This window comes from Herpailurus yagouaroundi, unplaced genomic scaffold, assembly GCF_014898765.1.
Source record: "Herpailurus yagouaroundi ecotype Mexico unplaced genomic scaffold, PumYag 216, whole genome shotgun sequence".
NCBI classification, from domain to species: Eukaryota; Metazoa; Chordata; class Mammalia; order Carnivora; family Felidae; genus Herpailurus; species Herpailurus yagouaroundi.
Window position 1 is genome coordinate 14037279 of NW_024412447.1, and position 18056 is coordinate 14055334.

The 18056-nt window shown below is 49.9% G+C and overlaps 2 protein-coding genes across 2 annotated transcripts in view; both read left to right on the forward strand.

Annotated features, from left to right (window-relative positions):
* The window catches only part of GALNT17 (polypeptide N-acetylgalactosaminyltransferase 17), a 445375-nt gene that overhangs the window by 91825 nt on the left and 335494 nt on the right, over nucleotides 1-18056 (forward strand). The gene's annotated exons all lie outside the window — the stretch shown is intronic.
* Nucleotides 4485-7953, forward strand: LOC121017769 (acidic leucine-rich nuclear phosphoprotein 32 family member B-like). The gene is made up of 2 exons (XM_040456201.1): nucleotides 4485-6587; nucleotides 6744-7953. The coding sequence occupies exons 1-2, from the start codon at nucleotides 6348-6350 to the stop codon at nucleotides 7131-7133; spliced, it is 630 nt and encodes a 209-aa protein (XP_040312135.1). The 5' UTR covers nucleotides 4485-6347; the 3' UTR covers nucleotides 7134-7953.

The window sequence follows — 18056 nt, forward strand, 5'->3', positions numbered from 1 at the left end:
CATTAATCATGGAGACCTTTCCAAACATCCATTTTCAAAAATGCCTCTCCAGTGGTACAAGTTTTTTTTCTTTTTTTTTTTTTCCTTTTGGAAAGCATTGCTTTCTCATTCATCGTTAAAATGTCGTCTTTACCTTGAGGGAACAAATTAAGCATATGTATTTTTCCTGAAAATGTCTGTCGGATGCCATATGCTTTCCATAGTCACCTGGCACCCAAGAATAGGCCATCAAAGTTTGAACTTTAAAAAAATAATACTGCGCCATTTCATTTAAATCTGCAACTCTTCTTAAGTTCTTGGACGTGAGCTAACCAGGGAACTGCTGGGTTTCCCAGAAGATTTAGGTCGCTGCCCATCTCATTCCAGAAGTTTGGTAAAGATATGAGTGCATTTTAAAGATCCTGTGTCTTCACAGTTGATGTCCTCAAGCCCTTGGTGGCCTTTGCTACGGTCACGTGCCAGGAACGATGCAATAAATGAATTTCACCATGCAGCTGTCTCTCTTAACTTAGCCCCCAACCCTTGTTTTTATTCCCGGCAAAGTTTACCATTCCATCAAGAGCCACGTTCAGTTTCCTCCTGAAACAGAGTTTTCATTTAGGAAGTCATTTACTTCAGAGTATGAATTTCCTGTAAATCTTTGGTTAATTGACTCCCCCCCCCCAAAACAGTACCGTATGCGTGTCATTATGGAGATGGAATCTAGCAAATGCCGCAAACCGAACCATGCTGAGGAACCCGCACCCCAGAGCACGGCCAGCCTCCAGCCGCGCACATCTTCCTCAGGTGTCCCTCTTCAGATTGTCACCGGCATTTCCAGTGCATTTGCCAAGGGTATTTGCTCACAGAGAAGTGAGTTTATTTAACTTGTGTGCAGATTGTTTTGCGTGTGGTAGTTCAGTTCGTTTTGCTACGTTCAAAAGCACAAGGGTGTCTCCAACAGGGCTTACTACCTTTCGCTACTGGTAAGAGAGCTTAAAAGAGAATCAGAATGTTTGTTATTTGGTTCAGGGAAAATCTGGAGGGCACTTGGATCGTGTCTAGTATGATGTTAGTTATCGCTGGAAACATTGCCGGAATTCATCTTCAGTTTCTGGAATGTTCCAGAACATTCTGGAACTAGTGTTCCAGAACACTAGTTCCCCTGTGGAGCTAGTGATGGTCGCCTGCTATGGCTAGCTAAAAGCTCAGGGCACACTGTATGCTTGGGGTCAGGGTCACTGTTGTGATAGTGGGTATGCGCTCACATACTTCAGTTCTCTTCTCGGTGATTCCTTTTCTTGTTAGCGGCTCCGTGTCAGATTGTCACTGCTTTATCTCATGTTGTGGCTGAAGACAAGCTCCCATCGGCGGGGGGGGGGGGGGGAAGAGTGTCAGCTGTGCCCTGTTTGGGTGCTAGCTTGTGTCCACCCTACTCCCGTCACCCTCAGTGCCCACGTTCTTTGCAGAAAACCTTGAAGCCTCTCACCTGTTTGATGGAGGCCGATTTTGTTAAAGCTCCGCCCTCCAATTGGTGCAGCCACTCGTGGACATGTGTAAACCGTGTGTTCCGCGCTGGGCTGTGGTCCCCCCCCCCCCCCCCCCCCCGGCAGAGTGGGTCCCTGGTGCATCCTCTGAGCTGCGGGAGTGCTGGGCTTACTTGGGCCACTGGACTTTTTTATTGTGTTTGATTTACTTTTCTTTTTTTTACCATATGTGACATCTCCCCCAGTGGGATGCCATCGTTAGGGCGTGCATTACATGTGGTTAGATTCAACATCCTTATGTTTTCAGATCAGTAAGCATTACTGTAACAAGTTGGAGTGTAGGCTTGTAATCTTTCCTCTGCAGTTCTGAGACGCAAAGGAGAGATGGCATCCGAACCCACAGAACGTACCCCACCACGAGTGACCCCTGATGTAAACTGTGGACATTGGGTGATAATGGCATTCAATGTAGGGTCACCGATTATTGCAGATGTGGGGGAGGCTGTGCGTGTGCGCAGACAGGGGATACGGGGAAAGTGTCTGTTCCTTCCTCTCAGCTTTGCTGTGAACCTAAAACTTCTCTAAAAAATAAAATCTTTATATTTTTGTATCTTTTAAGAATGATTTTTTTTAAAGGTGGTAAAATCTAAACCCTATCTGAACATAAGGCCATTTACGGTGTGCATTTATCCCATTTAGTGGGACTGTGGGGTTTTTTTTGGTTTTTTTTTTAATTTTTTTTTTCAACGTTTATTTATTTTTGGGACAGAGAGAGACAGAGCATGAACGGGGGAAGGGCAGAGAGAGAGGGAGACACAGAATCGGAAACAGGCTCCAGGCTCCGAGCCATCAGCCCAGAGCCCGACGCGGGGCTCGAACTCACGGACCGCGAGATCGTGACCTGGCTGAAGTCGGACGCTCAACCGACTGCGCCACCCAGGCGCCCCAGTATATTTCAGCTCAAGGTTAGGAGGGTTAACTTAGAAGTAAGCAAGGTGGGGGAGAAACCAACTCAGTTGGTAGGGGTCCTGTCATCCCAGACCCTGTGCTGAGGGGTATAGATTTCCCCTGTGGAGCTAGTGAACCCGTTTGAACAGGGGAGGGATGAGAGTTTGTCTAAAAATGCTCCCCCCATGGGGTCTCCCCCGCCTCAGCAGCTCCTTATGTGGCATCTCTGTGTGGATGATGGAGTGGCCTCTGTGCGACCACTTCTGGGACATTACTGGGTTCAGGTAGAAATTAATTTATTTGGTGTGGCTCACAACGTGTAACTTCCACTCGTTTTAAAACCTGGTATTTTAGGGCGCTCGGCACAACCTCAGCGTGCCCTTTTTTTGGGAAGTGGGTGCAGGGTACTTCTGTTTAATTCCTCCTGCATTCGCAGAGCCTGGTTGTCTTATTATTCTTAACTATTATTAAGAGGAATGATAAAAAGTAATTAACCATCTGGAACAGATTCATGCTTCCCATTCGTCAGGGCCTCCATTATAAAACCTCCCCAAAGTTCAGCCTTGGAAATAAATTCTCCAAGTAGGTGGATTAGCTAATGAATTTTTCTTCTCCAAAGGCGAGCGTGTTTTCCCGCACAGCCAGTACGTCTCTGCCCATTTATCAAAGGGGGAAAAAGTAGAAGTGAAAATGGAAACAACTTATCAATATAATTTACTGTGCCAAAGTTATAGATTTGATATGGTTTTTATAAGGCTTCTGCACTAGACTTTCCCACTAATGTTTATGGATTTAGTGCGGCTAGTAACGTTGGCTTATTCAGCCAGTGCTCCCTTTGGGGTCTCTGGAAAACAGCCCTCGTCCTTGCAGTCCACGATGGGAAAGCTAAGAATGGATGTGAAGCGGGAAAGCACCAAGAGGAGAATGTCAGGGGCCTCAGCCTGTCTTGTCTGGGTCCCACTGTGAATCTTAGGGGTACTCGGAATTTGCCCCAAAGGGAATCATGTTGTCGTAGGTAAGGTGTGCGTCCTGCTTGCGTTCCATGAATCACTCTCTAGACCCACCGCATCCTGGGCATGGAGAGGCCGTCTGACTCCCCCGAAGACCCGTGTGACACAGTGGCCCAACCGTGTTGGACTGCCACACTGGCTGTCTGTACACATGAACCCAGATTGTCGCTTCCTTCTGCTACTTCCCTGGTGTCCCACCATTGCCGATACCCAGGAGCTGGGCTGGGATTCGTCATCATTCATCATTCCCTCCCGATTCAGGGTTGCCCTTGAGCTTACATAAGCCTAAGCTTATGTAGACCCTAAAAGTTCCCCCTTGGGGAGAAGGGTCTGCCCTTGGTGCTTCTTCCTTCCTTAAACATGGGACCAGGCCTCCTCCGAGGGCTGGAAGGCTGACGCCCCATCATCTGTGTCAACAGGAAACATTTGATCTTCCCCGGGTCTGAAGCTGCTCACGGCGTTCAGAGTTCCCAAGGTGCAATGCTGATTCGTGGCCAAGAGTGAACTTTTCATGCTCCGTGAACTCTTCTACAGTCTTGTATCAGCCTGATAAGGTTTAGCTTAAGTACACTTTCCTTCACGAAGCTTTGACTGAAGGAGCGCCTCCCTTCAGGAGGGGTGACTGAATATGGATGTCTGGCAGATCCCATGCCCAGAAGTGTGGAAGGCAGCGGTCAGGGCTGCAGGTCCCTGAGTAAGAGGAGGGAGCCCCAGTGAGGAGAGAAAACAGGAGAAGGTCGTGTCAGCTGGGGATGAATGGCAGTTGCGTTTTCCGGTTTCACACATGCTTGTCTCTACCCTTCAGATAGATTATACATATACTCGAAGGCATATATGGGATGGCTTTATGTTTCTTCTTAAGTCCTATGCATTAGGGGGGCGCCTGGGTGGCTCAGTCAGTTAAGCGGCCGACTTCGGCTCAGGTCACGATTTCGCGGTCCGTGAGTTCGAGCCCCGCATCGGGCTCTATGCTGACGGCTCAGAGCCTGGAGCCTGTTTCAGATTCTGTGTCTCCCTCTGTCTGACCCTCCCCCGTTCCCCCGTTCATGCTCTGTCTCTCTCTATCTCAAAAATAAATAAACGTTAAATAAAAAAAAAAAAGTCCTATGCATTAGGGTCTAGGAAAGTATTGTCAGAGCACGTGAGAAGTCGTGCCCCTTGCTGACAGTTAGAGTTTGTGGGGTAGCGGAATGAGAGGTCTGGGTGCTTCTGGAGGCTGTGGTCCTAGATGACTACTGGAGACGGCGTGTTTTTGCCCTCCCCACCCCCACATCCATATGTCGCGAGCGAACCCCCAGTGTGATGATATTTGGAGGTGGGACCTTTGGGAGGTGATCAGGTCATGATGGTGGAGCCCCCATGAACGGGATGAGTGCCATCGTAAAAGAGCCCCAGACGGGTCCCTTGTCCCTTCTACCGCGTGAGCTCACAGCAGAAAGACGGCTGGCTGTGTGTGAGCCGGAAAGCGGGTCGTCGTCAGACATGGATTCTGCTGGTGCCTCGATCTGAGACTTCCCAGACTCCAGATCCGTGAGAAATAAATATTTCCTGTTTAGGCCACCCCGGTTTTGACGTTCCGTTGTGGCAGCCTGAACGGACTGAGACAATGGCTTCCGTGTGGACACCGGTAATGAGTGGCCCCTGTCCGGTGGGTCAGTTCTCATTCAGAGAATGTGCTTCGTAGACAGTGTCAAATATAAGAAGGGACATGAACAAATTAAAGTGTATGCAGAGAACGGAGATCTGCTGTCCTGTGTCATGTCCTGTGAGCAATAAGGGAGCAGAGAAGATGCCAGGGAGGCCTGTGTGTGTCGGGTAGGTGGGTGCGAATCACCGTCATTAAATATTTGCGGGAGCGTCGCGCGGAAGAAGGATTCATTTTGGCCCATGTGGCCTTGGGGGCAGTGGACAGAAGTTGCATTGAGGCAGTCTTCCGCTTGCCGCTGGTGCTGCTTAAAACTGCACCAGGCTATTTAGAAAGAGCCAGACTCCCCGGACGAGAGGCGGGCACGGCAGGGGCATCGTCGAGGAGCTTCCTTCTCTAGGTGGGGGATCCCACCAGATAATCTGCAACGTCTCTTCCAGTTGGGGGTTTCTGTAAATCTCTTGACGCTTCTGTCATTTTGCCATCCTTCCCTGGCTTCTGACAGAGGCCAGGCTGTGTGAAGACCTCAGAAGCTGAGAGGGTGGCTGACTGACACCCAGCCTTTGTCTTCATTATTTCAGTGTGTGGGATCCATTTGCCAAGAAAAAAAATGGGGAAAGTATTTTTAGCCAAGGCATTTGCTTTCATGGGACCCAATTTCCTAGAAAAACTCTGTTCCTCCCCTTTTATGCTAAACCTTATCATTCCGCAGGATTTTTACTCCTTGCGGTGCTATTTAGATTATTTACTTTTTTCATCTCTTAAGCCAGTTTGATTCCAGAAGGATTAAAACCCAGGTGTTAAATTTCACCCTGGAGAGACAGCATCCTATTGACTGCTACTGACAATACCCCCCTCCCGAGTGGGCAGCTGACTTCGGAGTGGGGTTCTCAGCCTTGCCTGAGATCTGGATTCACTTGGGAAGGTTCGAAACAATCCTCATACCCAGGCCATGTGCAGACTGGTTGGATCAGAAGCCCTGGGTGGGGCCAGGTGCCAAAGGTTTTTAAAGCTCCCAGGTGGTCCCATGTGCAGTCGAGTCTGAGAACCATGATTTAAGATACATTCTGGACTCCCCCCTGGATGACCTCTTGGCCTCTGTTCCGTTTTGGACCTTAAAGGGATTGAGAAAAGCAGCTTGCTGGTCCCACGCCTGCCATCTGTGTACTTTGGGGAAGTTCGGAGCCTCTCGATGGAGCCCCCTAAGAAGGTCAGTTCTATGTGTGTTGTGTCCTTGACCTGGTTCCTGGAAAGGAGCTCACTCGGGTGCTGTTAGCTATGATGATGACAGTGTTGATGGTGTTGGTGACGTTGGTGATGGTGATGACGACAGTGTTCATCATGGTATTCATGGTGATGACGGTGCTGATGATGGCGGCAATGACCACTGTGGTGTTGATGCCGGTGATGATGATGATGACCGTGTTGATGACAGTGACAATGCTGGTGACGGTGTTCAGGATGACAGTGCTGCTGCTGGTGACAGTGTGGATTGATGATGGCAGTGATGACAATGAGGTTGGTGATGCTGATGATGACAGTGATGATGGCGGTGTTCATGATGATGACAATGACATTGATGACGATGACAGTGACAATGCTGGTGACGGTGTTCAGGATGGCAGTGCTGCTGCTGGTGGCAGTGTGGATTGATGATGGCAGTGTGACAATGAGGTTGATGTTGGTGATGGTGATGATGACAGTGATGATGACAGTGTTCACGATGATGACAATGACATTGATGACGATGACAGTGACAATGCTGGTGACGGTGTTCAGGATGGCAGTGCTGCTGCTGGTGACAGTGTTGACGATGGCGATGATGATGGCGATGATGATGTTGGTGATGATGAGGACAGGGATGGTGATGACAGTGACGATGACAATGATGTTGATAATGGCAGTGATGGTGACGATGAGGATGAGGGTGACAGTGTTGATGGCATGATGATGATGATGGTGACACCCCTGATAAACACCAGTTGGGCATTTTCCCGTGTAGCTGTGTCCTCTGTGCCAGGTGTTTTGCACATGAACTTCATGTATTCCTCTAAGTACTCATAGGTGGTGGTTACTATTAATACCTCACCGTTTCCACATTACCAGTTCCATGGAGAATGATGACATTTGTGGAGCACACTGGAGTAAAAGTGTGACAACTGCAGGGGCCGGGGGTGATAAGCCTGGTCCCTGTTCCAGGAGCTATGAGCACAGAGGGGATCAATATCTCGGGCAACCCCCAGAATCCCACCTTAGGGCTGGGAAGCTCCGCCTTTTCCGCATCAGGATGGTGGCGGAGAAGAGTGCGAGGATTAATTGTTCTGTTGGTGTCTTCTGTACATGTCACTTCTCATTGGCAGGTGTTCACAAGGCATGTTTTTAATTCCTAAGGAATGTTCTAGGCTAAATGGTGTTCCCCCAAGTTCGTACATTGAAGTCCTAACCCCCCAGCACCTCAGAATATAACCATGTTTGGAGAGAAAGCATTTAAGGAGATAATTGAGTTAAAACGAGGCCTTCAGGGTGGGCATTAATCTCATATGACTAGTGTCCTTATGAGAAGAGGAAATTAGGACACGGACATGGAGAGAGGGAAGACCATGTGAGGACACGGTGAGAAGGGAGCCATCTACCAGCCAAGGAGAGGGACTTCAGAGGAAACCAATGCTGCCCACATCTTGTTCTCAGACCTCCAGCCTCCAGACACCGTGAGAACACATATTTCCATTGTTTGAGCCAGCCAGTCTGTTACCTTGTTCGGGTAGCCCACGTCAGCACATCAGGGACAGAGTCCTCTTTGCCATTTTCTGGAACCTGCCTTTAGACATTCCTTGGGTTTCTCCTGCCTCTAAAAGGGTGGTTCTCAAATTTTGGCAGACTTCAGAACACCCCGCGGTCTGCTCGGAGCAGATTATTGGGCCTCACCCCCAGAGGCTCCGATGTCCCAGGGGGAGCCTGGGAATTTACGTTTCTAGTACGTTCCAGGTGTCTTCGTCGGCTTGGGCTGCTGGGAAGTGCCGGGTCTGGAGGCTGGAGGTCCGAGATCTGGGTGCCAGTTTGGTCAGGGTCTCGTGAGAGCCCTCTTCCGGGTTATGGGTTGCTGATGTTGGGTTGTGTCCCCACCTGGCGGAATGGGAGGGGCCAGCTCTCTGGCCTTTTCTTACCAGGTCACTCATCCCATTCAGGAGAGCTCCACCCTCACGACCTAATTACCCCTCAAAGGCTCTGCTTCCAGATGCCATCACACTGGGGTCAGGGCTTCGACATGAGAATTCTGGGGGACACAGACTTTCACCTCATGACACCGGAGGATGTGGAGGCTGATGGTTTGGGGACTGTACTTTGGAAAGTGTCGTTCTCACAATCACAAACCGGTAGGTGGCCCCCGGCCGGCCCTCCAAGTGCCTTTTGGATACTTTGACTTTGGGACCGACTAGGGTCCATCTGTGTTCACCTGCCCGGGGCAGCTGGTGTTTCGACGCCTGCCCCTTTCTCTCCCTCTGACCCTGTCTTCAGGGTCTGAGGGTGCAGTAAACGCTTCATTTCTCACAGGTCTCTTCGTTGGCCAAGCAGAAGGGCATAATCTTTATCCAGTTTGGAGTCCCTCTGTCCATGTTTTTAGGGTTCCTCTCTGTCCTTGTCTCACAGACGCACGTAGATCCCTGGGGTTACGGAGGTGATGGAGAAGGCCAGCAGCTGTGTTCATAAAGCTACTGGAAAAAGGTCATGAACGCTGACCTTTGTGTTGAAGACCACGTGAGGACAGAGTGCTGAGTGGCTGCTTGGCACAGGGAGGAAAGAGAAGACTCAACAGAGCTACGTAGGGGCGTCTCACCTGGGGTGTGCCCGAGGAGCAGAGATTTTTCCCAGCAGAGAGGAGTGCGGGGCTCCTGAGACTGTGGCACATGCAAAGGCACGGGGAAAGGGTTGAGGAACAAAGGGTGGCTTCAAGCAGACGTTCTGTGGGTGGAGCATGGAGGGAGCCGAGGCAGGAGAGAGAGGTTGGTGCCGCCCCCGGGAACTGGGAGTTTGGGATGTATCTTCAGGAATGAGGACGCGTATCTCCTGCTGTTTCTGTAACAGATGACTACAGGCTCTGTGGCTTCAGACAACACACATTCATTCTCTTGTCAGTTGTCGAGGTCAGAAATCCAAAATGAGCCTCACGGGACTAAGGTCGATGTGTCGGCAGGGCTGTGTTCCTTCTGGAAGCTCCAAGGGAGACTCACATCTGCCCCTCGCCTCTGGCAGCTTCTAGAGTCTGCCGCCATTGCTCGGCTGCCGCATCGGCCTTTGATTCTCGGCTTTTATGGTCACCTGGCCCCTCTGATTGCTTCTCGTGTGTCTGTCTTATGAAGAACCTTGTTTTTAGTATTTCTTTATTACTATCATTTTATTCGTTTGTTTTTAAAGTTATTTTACTGTTTCTTAACTTTATTTTTGAGAGCTCAAGTGGGGGAGGGGCAGAGAGGGGAGGAGGCAGAGGATCTGAAGGGGGCTCTGCGCTGACAGCAGTGAGCCCCCAGGGTGGGGCTCGAACTCCCAAACTGTGAGATTATGACCTGAGCCAAAGCCAGATGCTCAACTGACTGAGCCACTCAGGCGCCCCTGTTACTGCCCTTATTTACGGCCTGGGGCCGCCCAGACCATCCAGAATGAGATCCCGGATCAAGATCCCTAACTTAACACCTGTAACGCTCACCGTTTTGCCAGGTAAGGTAACATTCGTAGGTTCTGGGGATCAGGACTGGACGCCTTTTGGGGGCCATTATTCGGCCTGCTGCAGGGCAGCTGAAGACTTGGAAGTCACCTCAATAAGTTGAGAGAAATCCAGTGTGGAAGCCCAGCTCTGCTGGTCCCCAAGGGCGCGTGACACTCAAATGGTGTCATTGGGGGTGGACAGGGGACGGGGGCTTGAATGGAGAGGAAAACAAATTGGAGCGAGTTGCGTGAATTCGGTAGCGGAGGCTCAGGGCGTAAGAAGCATTTAGGATGCCTCTCGGGTTTCCAGTGGTGTCATTAATCAAGAGGAGGACAAGTCCTTCTGTGCCTGGCTCACTTAGGACTCTCAGGAATCCTCCCCAGCATGCCTGCTAAGGTCCCCGGTGCGCCCCGGTGCGCCCTGCTGGTAGACGACACGCTGCCTGGTGCATCGGCCTTTACTTTACATTTTTTAGGTTGCAAGTTTTTTGAGCACCTTGCAAGGTGGCGGCTGCGTTGTAGGCTCTGATTTCTGTCTCGTCAGTTTCCTGTGTTTGTGTGTGTAGACTTTCGGGTGCACATGGGCAGCAGCTGAAGCCAGGAACCGTGAGATCCGCTGGTTGCTAGGACACCTTTCTCACTTTCCATACCTTCCAGTAACGACGATGGGAGCTGAGCTGTTAACCTTGATCTCCTTGGTTATGATTTTTTTTTTTTTAGTTTTCTCCCCTCCAGGAAGTCATGTATCTTCCAGGATGTCATGTAGTCTTTAAAATGGGTGTAAATAAACCTAATAGCTGAAAATGGCTTGGAAATCATTTGTCAAGGAGGGATAATTCAGCTGGAAATATTAGAAAGCAATTTTCAAGGCCACTTGCCTGGGTATTTCCAGAAACGTGCTCTCCCTTGAGATAATATTTCTTGCATCCGTTTCAGTAAATATCTGTTCATTTGCTGATGGATTTTGAAACGTTCTGTCGCCTGTGTTTTCTGGCTCTTCCTTAGCCTCCTTTATCCTGCTTATTCCTCACAGCCACAGAGAGTAGTAGATTCCTTTGTGTAAAAGCAAGAAATGGGATGTCGAAGGGGACTTTCCTTTTGCTTGGGAATTTCGGTTCCTGTCCCAAAGCTGAGAGCAATGAGAGAGGGTTTTCCATCGTGCAAGGATGGTGGGATTGGTCCACACCCTCAGCAGCTTCTCCTCTGTGTGGACGAGATGTGTTCGTGGAGGAGAGTTGGAGGGGAGGTGGGGTGCTTGCTTTTTCCTCAGTGGGAGTGACTCCCCCAAGTAAAGCAGACTCCACAGAGATTGGGGGTGCCTTCCAGAAGAGGAGTCTGGCGTCTCCTCTGGCTGGATGCTTGCCAAATCATAGCTCTCATGATGGGAGCAGAGTTTGATGAGAACGTTCCCGGAAGCCCTGGAGTGGGGAAGAAATTGACAGGAGTCCTCAGGAGCGGGGAGCAACTGCGGGGACACGGGGGCCCTGAAGGCAGGAAGCCAGGAGCAGGCAGGGCGGACCCCCTGCAATGTCTCCCCTGCCTCCAAGGCAAGCAGGTGCAAGTCTCCTGTGGCCTCTTGGAGGCCTGGGGGGGCGGTGGTGCTGGAAGGCAGGCCGGACGGGGAGGTCTGCTGTGGGGAGGCCCCGGGCACTGAGATGACCAAGGTCAGGTCCAGGGAGATTTCCAAGAGAGCGGGTTGCCACATCCGGGGGCCCTGTCCTGTGGAGGTCTTCACGGCACCAGCTGGGGGAACCCCTCAGATGTGCCCTGCAGGCGAGCCGACCTTGGATCGCCCGCCAGACCTCAGCAGCAAAGTCTTTGACAGACAGGTGTTTGCTTCTCTTGCTTTATCTAATCCATTCTCCCTTCACCTTCAAGGAGTCAGGAGGTGGGGTTGGAGGAGGAAGAAGCTTGGAGGACCAGCGGGTGGTCCCCCTGCCTGTGCAGGCCGTTGACCCGTGTTGGGGTGGGGGGGGGGGGCTGGGCGGAGGTGGGGGGGCCAAGCTGGGAACTGGATGTGGATGGAAGCGTTCAGGCTGCGCCTTTTAAATCTGAAAACGGAGTCGTAATTTCCTGACATGTTTTGTTCTTATAACTGAGAGTGACGGGAAGGCTGAAGAATCCGCCCGAGGTGATCACCGGGCAAGAAAGGGGGTGGGCGGAGCTTGGCTGGGGCAGTGACAGAAGAACCTGGAAGCCATTGCCTTTTCATCCCGCCGCCGAGTTCAGCCCATTCAACACCTTTGTGAAAAAGGCTGACTGGAGCACAGCGCGGGGCATCAACCCAGGATCGGTGATTTAATATATTCGGCGAACCGCGTGTCCTGATTGAACGGCTTTGGGGACTATGCGTGTGTGTTTGTGTAATCACATCGCTGCGTATAATGTCCAGCATACAGTAGGCACTTAGAGATGTGTCGCCCTGAGGGGCGCCTGGGTGGCTCAGTCAGTTCAGCGTCCAACTTCGGCTCAGGTCACGATCTCACAGCTTGTGAGTTCGAGCCCCGCGTCGGGCTCGGGGCTGACGGCTCGGAGCCTGGAGCCTGCTTCGGATTCTGTGTCTCCCCGTCTCTCTCTCTCTCTCTCTCTCTCTCTCTCTCTCTCTCTGCCCCTCCTCCGCTCACACTCTGTCTCTCTCTCTCAAAAAATAAACATTAAAAAAAAAAAAAAAAGAAATCTGTCTCCCTGCTTCCCCACACATCTAATACACGTGCTTTAACCTCATTTAATCCTCACGGCCATCTCGTGATCAGGTACCGTCAGTGCCATTCTCCAAAGAGGAAGCTGAAGCCCAGAGAGGTTAAGAAACTCACCTAAGGGTATACGGCAAACATGGAGGAGCAGGGACCGAGCCATTTTCTCTTTCTCTTTCGCCCCCTCCCTTTCCTTCTTCCTCTCCCCGTCTCCTCTGTCTCCGTTTTTGGTTTTTTTTTTTTATTACAGAATTTTCCAAACACACAAAGTAAAGAGGATAATATAATGGACCCGATACACGCTCACGCAGCTCCAGCTATTCTCAATTTATTGGCTGTGCTCCGAACCCCACGCTCTTCTGCCTTTTTTAGCAAATTTGTCTGAGGTGGTGGATGTTTGCTGAGCGGACGGATGAAAAGAAAAAAAAAAAATAGTGAGGAGTAATTTGCCTTTTGACACAGAACCGAAGAGCTTAGCTTCGGTTTAAGTTGCCGTTCCCCCTCCCACATTCTGAAGTTCAGCTGCGTGGAAAAAAAAAAGAAAAAAAGAAAAAAAAAAGAAAGCAATTCAAGTAATTTAAATTCTGCATGTTGACTTAGTTTTGTCCTCATCTTATCTGACCTTATTTAGTAAAACAAAAAAAAAAAAAAAAAAAAGAAGAAGAGATCAGGAAGGCATTTTCCAGGGATTTCATCATGACCCTTTAAATGAATTTCCCATTTACACTTATATAATTGTTTCATATTGGATAGTCTTAATAATATCAAGTTTCATTTCTAAAGCAAGCTGACAAAGGCTTTTAAAGACACGCTCATTCAAATGTGTTAGAGAAGCTGAGAATAATAATGTGCTGCCAGTTCATTTACTTTCAATATTTTCTGTCTAAAGGTGCTGTCCTTTTTCTTAAAAAAAAACAAAAAACAAAACAAAAAAACCAACCCACAGTACAGAAAAAAAAAAAAACCAGTCCACCCAGATCCCTGTCCCCAGTGCTGTCATGTCAGAGATGGCCACCCTTTCGAACCCAGCCCGCATTCAGCCTCAGACCTGTCTCCGAGACCTTGTGCCCAGGAAGCTGGCTTTGCTTAAGGAGCCAGTAGCGTTTTTTGAAAGACTCTGATCTTCCGGGAGAGAATTGAAAAACCTCCGGCCCTCATTCAGGTTTTTCCTTTAAGTGAGATTGATCGAAGTCTAATTTTCAGGTGATAAAATTCACGTTTGTGGGTGTGCAGCTCTGTGAGTTTTGGCAAAGTGGATAGCCACGTATCTGTCAAGACCGTGAAGATCCAGAGCTGTTTGGTCACCGTAAAAGCTTCCCTGGTGGCCTCTTGTGGTGGAAGCCTAACCCCGTTCTCGGGCAGCCACTGATCTGGCCCCTGCGTCTATGGTTTTGCTTTTTCTAGAATGCCATAGAAATGAGAATCATGCAGCATGTAGCCTTTGGCATCTGGCTTCTTTCGCTCAGTAGAGTGCTTCTGAGGTTCGAGCCGTGTGGCTGCATGTATCAGGAGGCATTCCTTCCTTCTTCATGCTGAGCGGCTGTCCAATGTATAGAGGCACATTTGGGGTGTTTCAGTGTGGGACAATCATGAATAGAGCTGCTGTTAAAGATTCATATGCAGTCTTTGTGCGAACATATGTTTTCCTTTCTTTTGGGTAGAGAGGTACGAATGGGATCGCTGGACCCCCCGGTGACCCAACAGTTGCTCCTTGTCCTTGTCGACACTTGGTATTATCTGGTTATCTTTTTAGCCCTTCTGTTATGTGTGTCGAGTTTTCTACGTGCAAGGATAGGAATGCACTATTTAAAACCTGGCCTCAGTGGTTGCTCCCGTGAGCCTTTCTTGAGGAAGCTGCCTGCAGGATCCCTTGGGTACGGGTGCACTTTGCTCCACGAAGTGAGTGAGCGCTTTGGTGAGGGAATTGGCCGCGTAGCCCCTGGCGAGGCGGGCACGGCAACGGGCATGGTGGGAAGAACGTGGTGTTGGCAGCCTGGGACCGGATTCTCTTTCTGCCACTTATCGTGCCCTCAACATCCAGCAAATCACTCATAGCCTGCGCCTGCCTGTCCCCTTCTGCGAAATGGAGATAATCGTGGCGGCTCGCCCACCCTACCGGAGAGTGAGGAGGAACCTTGAACATGGAAAAGTGCCATCCACAGAAGAAAGAAGGGCATGATTATTTTCATTGCTATTGGGTTGCTGCTGGCTAAAACCCCAGGACAGAAGTAGAGCATTACTGTTATTAGCAGTGAAGGTCGAGGGGACTGGTTTTCATCTGCTTTGTTATTTTTAACCATTTTATACACATATAATCCCATGAAAATGCCAAGAAACTGCTGGGAGTAGAAGCAGCAGGTTCTGCCGTGATTTTTAATGTAAAATTCTCTTTAGGCGAATACGACCTCTTGTAATCACTCACCTTCCTTCCCAGATACCAATTCCCTGCAATGTGATCGGAGACCTTGCTCATAAGAGGAGCTGTTTATATCGTTTGTGGATTATTCCTTTTCCCCCCCACTTTGGACCATTTGTTTTACTGCTCAATGGCATGCTCAGTTGGTTCAGACAGGAGGAATGGAATATAATGAAATGTAGGCTGGATTATTTTTTCCCCTGGTGATGGCTGTTGTTGAAAGTTTGGCTAAAATGTCGTGTTTTGGGCTCTCCGGGGATCTGAATTATTCATGCTGTATATACCCCTTTTGCCTCTGGTAGCAAAGTCAGCAAACAGTTGAATGAAGGTGGACCATGGCTTGTATCTTCTGTGCCCCAGAATATCATGTTCAAAGTTTGTGTGGAGCAAAATGTATTAGGAGCTTGGTTCTCATTTGTCCATTGGAGACAACAAATACTTCTTTCTGGGAAGTAAAAAGGGGGCAGAAAAAAAGAGCCTCTGGCCAAGCATTCTCTGATGCATCAGGTTACTGATGGTCAAGTGCAAAAAGCGACACTTGTAAAAAATTTTCTCTAATGAGATTGTGTGTGGGGGGGGGGGGGTGTGGGGGGGGAGCAGGGAGGGAGAGAAGAAATGAATCCTAGGTCTCCACTGACCTCTATTTTAATTTCAGAGACTCGGTTTAGAGATGTAAACCCACAAGAACAATGCCTGGCTGCGAAGCACAGCACGGAAACACTCATGTTCATTTTCAGTCAGTGCTGTGCTGGCAGAGGCAGTCTGAGCTGGTGTGTGGGGGGTGGGCTGGGGGCCTTGGCAAATGTTCCTGCCATGGTCAATTTCAAGCTACTGGTAATTGACAACTGGCTTGCAAAGTTTCTGAATATTTAACAGCCTGCTCTCAGAGCCGACTCCGGCACACCATTCATTTCGAGAAGCATTCTGCTTTTGTCAGTGATCCACTTTCACATGCTTCATTTTCCCACAGATCCCCTTTAGAAGACGTTTGTCAAGTGCACATCAGTGCACACAGTACTAGGTTAAAACACATTGGCAGATGTCACCTGCCTGATTCTGGTTTGACTGGAAAACGCCCTCACCCCTCTGCCAGGTGCTCCAGGCCTGTGGATGCCCCAGGTACTGGGCGACTGGGAAAGTTCGGGGCTTTCTTCTGATTTGCATTTCAAAGTGAAGGCCGGAACTCCTGGAGGAAAAGTTAGTCTTCCAACCAACAGCTTGGTTATTGAGGTAGCGGTGTGCAGGGGACCAGTCTCAGACCCACCTCTGGGGGTCCGTGACCCCCTGTCTTCTGGTCCCTGGTCTCTGTAGAGGGGCTGATGCAGCCTGCAAGGGTCTGTCTCAGGAGTCAGGTCCCCAAGAAAAGCGCTGAGTGGTGTCAGTGGTGGGGGGCCCCATAAAACGAACGCAGAAATAACAGGAAGGGTTGGTGTTGGTCTCCTGCTGTCCTGGCGAATGGTTTCATCTCTAGAACCCCAGTTTCCTGCCTGGGTCAAGTAGATATAATCCCTCCATTATAGCAAGGGTTCTCAGATGGGGGTCCCCAGATCAGCAACAGCAGTAATGCAGATTCCTGGGGCCCTCTCCAGATCCGGAACCAGAAGCTCTGGGGGTGGGTCCAGTGATGGGCCAGTGCTTACTGAGCTCTGCAGGTGACCTCAATGCCTGCTGGGGTGCGAGACCCACGGAGTCATGGGGCGGTGGATGTGAACACTTGGCCCGGAGCCTGACCCAGGCTGCGTCAGCCGCGGTTCCCCTGGGGGCACTAGGAGGCAGAAAACATTTCAGGTGGTCTGCAGGTTGAAGGGGACAGATAATGCTGCCAGCTCTTTGTTGGTGACTTTGTGGGAAGGCGTGGCCAGGAGGAGGAAGGAAGCAGGGTTGCTTTTGCAGGATCAGGCAATGAAGCACCTCTCTCTCAGGTGTGGGCTGCCTCATTCTATTGTTGCCCAGCTTACAAAGCGCCCTTCTCTTAGTTGGGGCGCGGTGCTTTGACTCGACTCACGGAGCCCTAGGAGAACTTGATCCTGCTGCAGAGGGGGAAACCAAGGCACGATGGACCACCCTTCCTACAGTTCAACCCATCAGCTTCCATCACTCCCCGTGCTCTTACTTGCTTTGTTTTCTCCGTAACACTCATCACTCGCTGCACTTAAGTTTAGCATTTGTTATAATGTTTACTTGTCTCATGTTTCCCTTGCCTAGCAGATTATAAGTACCATAAAGGTGTGCCTTTGTGTCCTCCGTTAGCCTAGTGGCCAGCGTGCAGTAGAGGTACTCGTAAAGGTCTGTGGATGGCAAGGGCGAGAGGATGAGGGAGAATTGTGGGAGACAACAGCCCAGGGCACTTCACAGATGGAAGGAGACGTGTTTTGCATCTCAGTGTGTCTGAGCTTTCTTAGATGATCTGGAAAGCACTGAAAAAGGCCATTAGAAGGCAGAGAGCAGGGATGCCTGGGTGGCCCAGTTGGTGAAGCATCCGACTCTTGATTTTGGCTCAGGTCACGATCTCACAGTTCATGCGTTCAAGCCTCGCATCTGGGCTCTGCCCTGGCCTGTGCTGAGCCTGCTTGGGACTCTGCCTCTCCCTTTCTCTGCCCCTAACCCACTCATGCGCTCTCTCTCTTACAAAAGTAAATAAAACCTTAAAAAAAAAACAAAACATAGAGAGCAAAACAAAACTGGAGGCATCACCCTTCCTGAGTTTGAAATAGATTACTACAAAGCCATGGGAATTAAAATAGTATGGTCCTAGCAAAAAAGACAGACCTATAGACCGATGGAGAATAGAGAGCTCTGAAATACACCCGCACATTTGCCGTCAACCGATCTCTGAGAGGGGTGTCAGGAATGCAGCATAGGGAACGGATAGTCTCTTCAACACATGGTGCTGGGGGAACTGGATGTCCACGTGCAAAACCAAACCAAATCGGACCCTCATCTTACACCATTCTCAAAAATCAACTAAAAACTGGGGCACCTGGGTGACTTAGTCGGTTAAATGCCCGACTCTTGGTTTCAGCTCAGGTCATGATCTCACGGTTTGTGGGTTCGAGCCCCATGTCAGGCTCAGCGCTGACAGTGAGGATTCTCTCTCTCTCTCTTTCTGCCCCTCCCCTTCTCTCTCTCTCTCTCTCTCTCTCTCTCTCTCAAAATAAATAAATTAATTAAAAAAAC

Bases quoted from the DNA above. Each gene is read 5' to 3' on its own strand.
- LOC121017769 (XM_040456201.1), top strand. From the start codon at position 6,348: ATGATGATGACAGTGTTGATGGTGTTGGTGACGTTGGTGATGGTGATG. The intron at 6,588-6,743 runs GTTGGTGATGCT...TGTGACAATGAG, and splicing joins ATGGCAGTGATGACAATGAG to GTTGATGTTGGTGATGGTGA.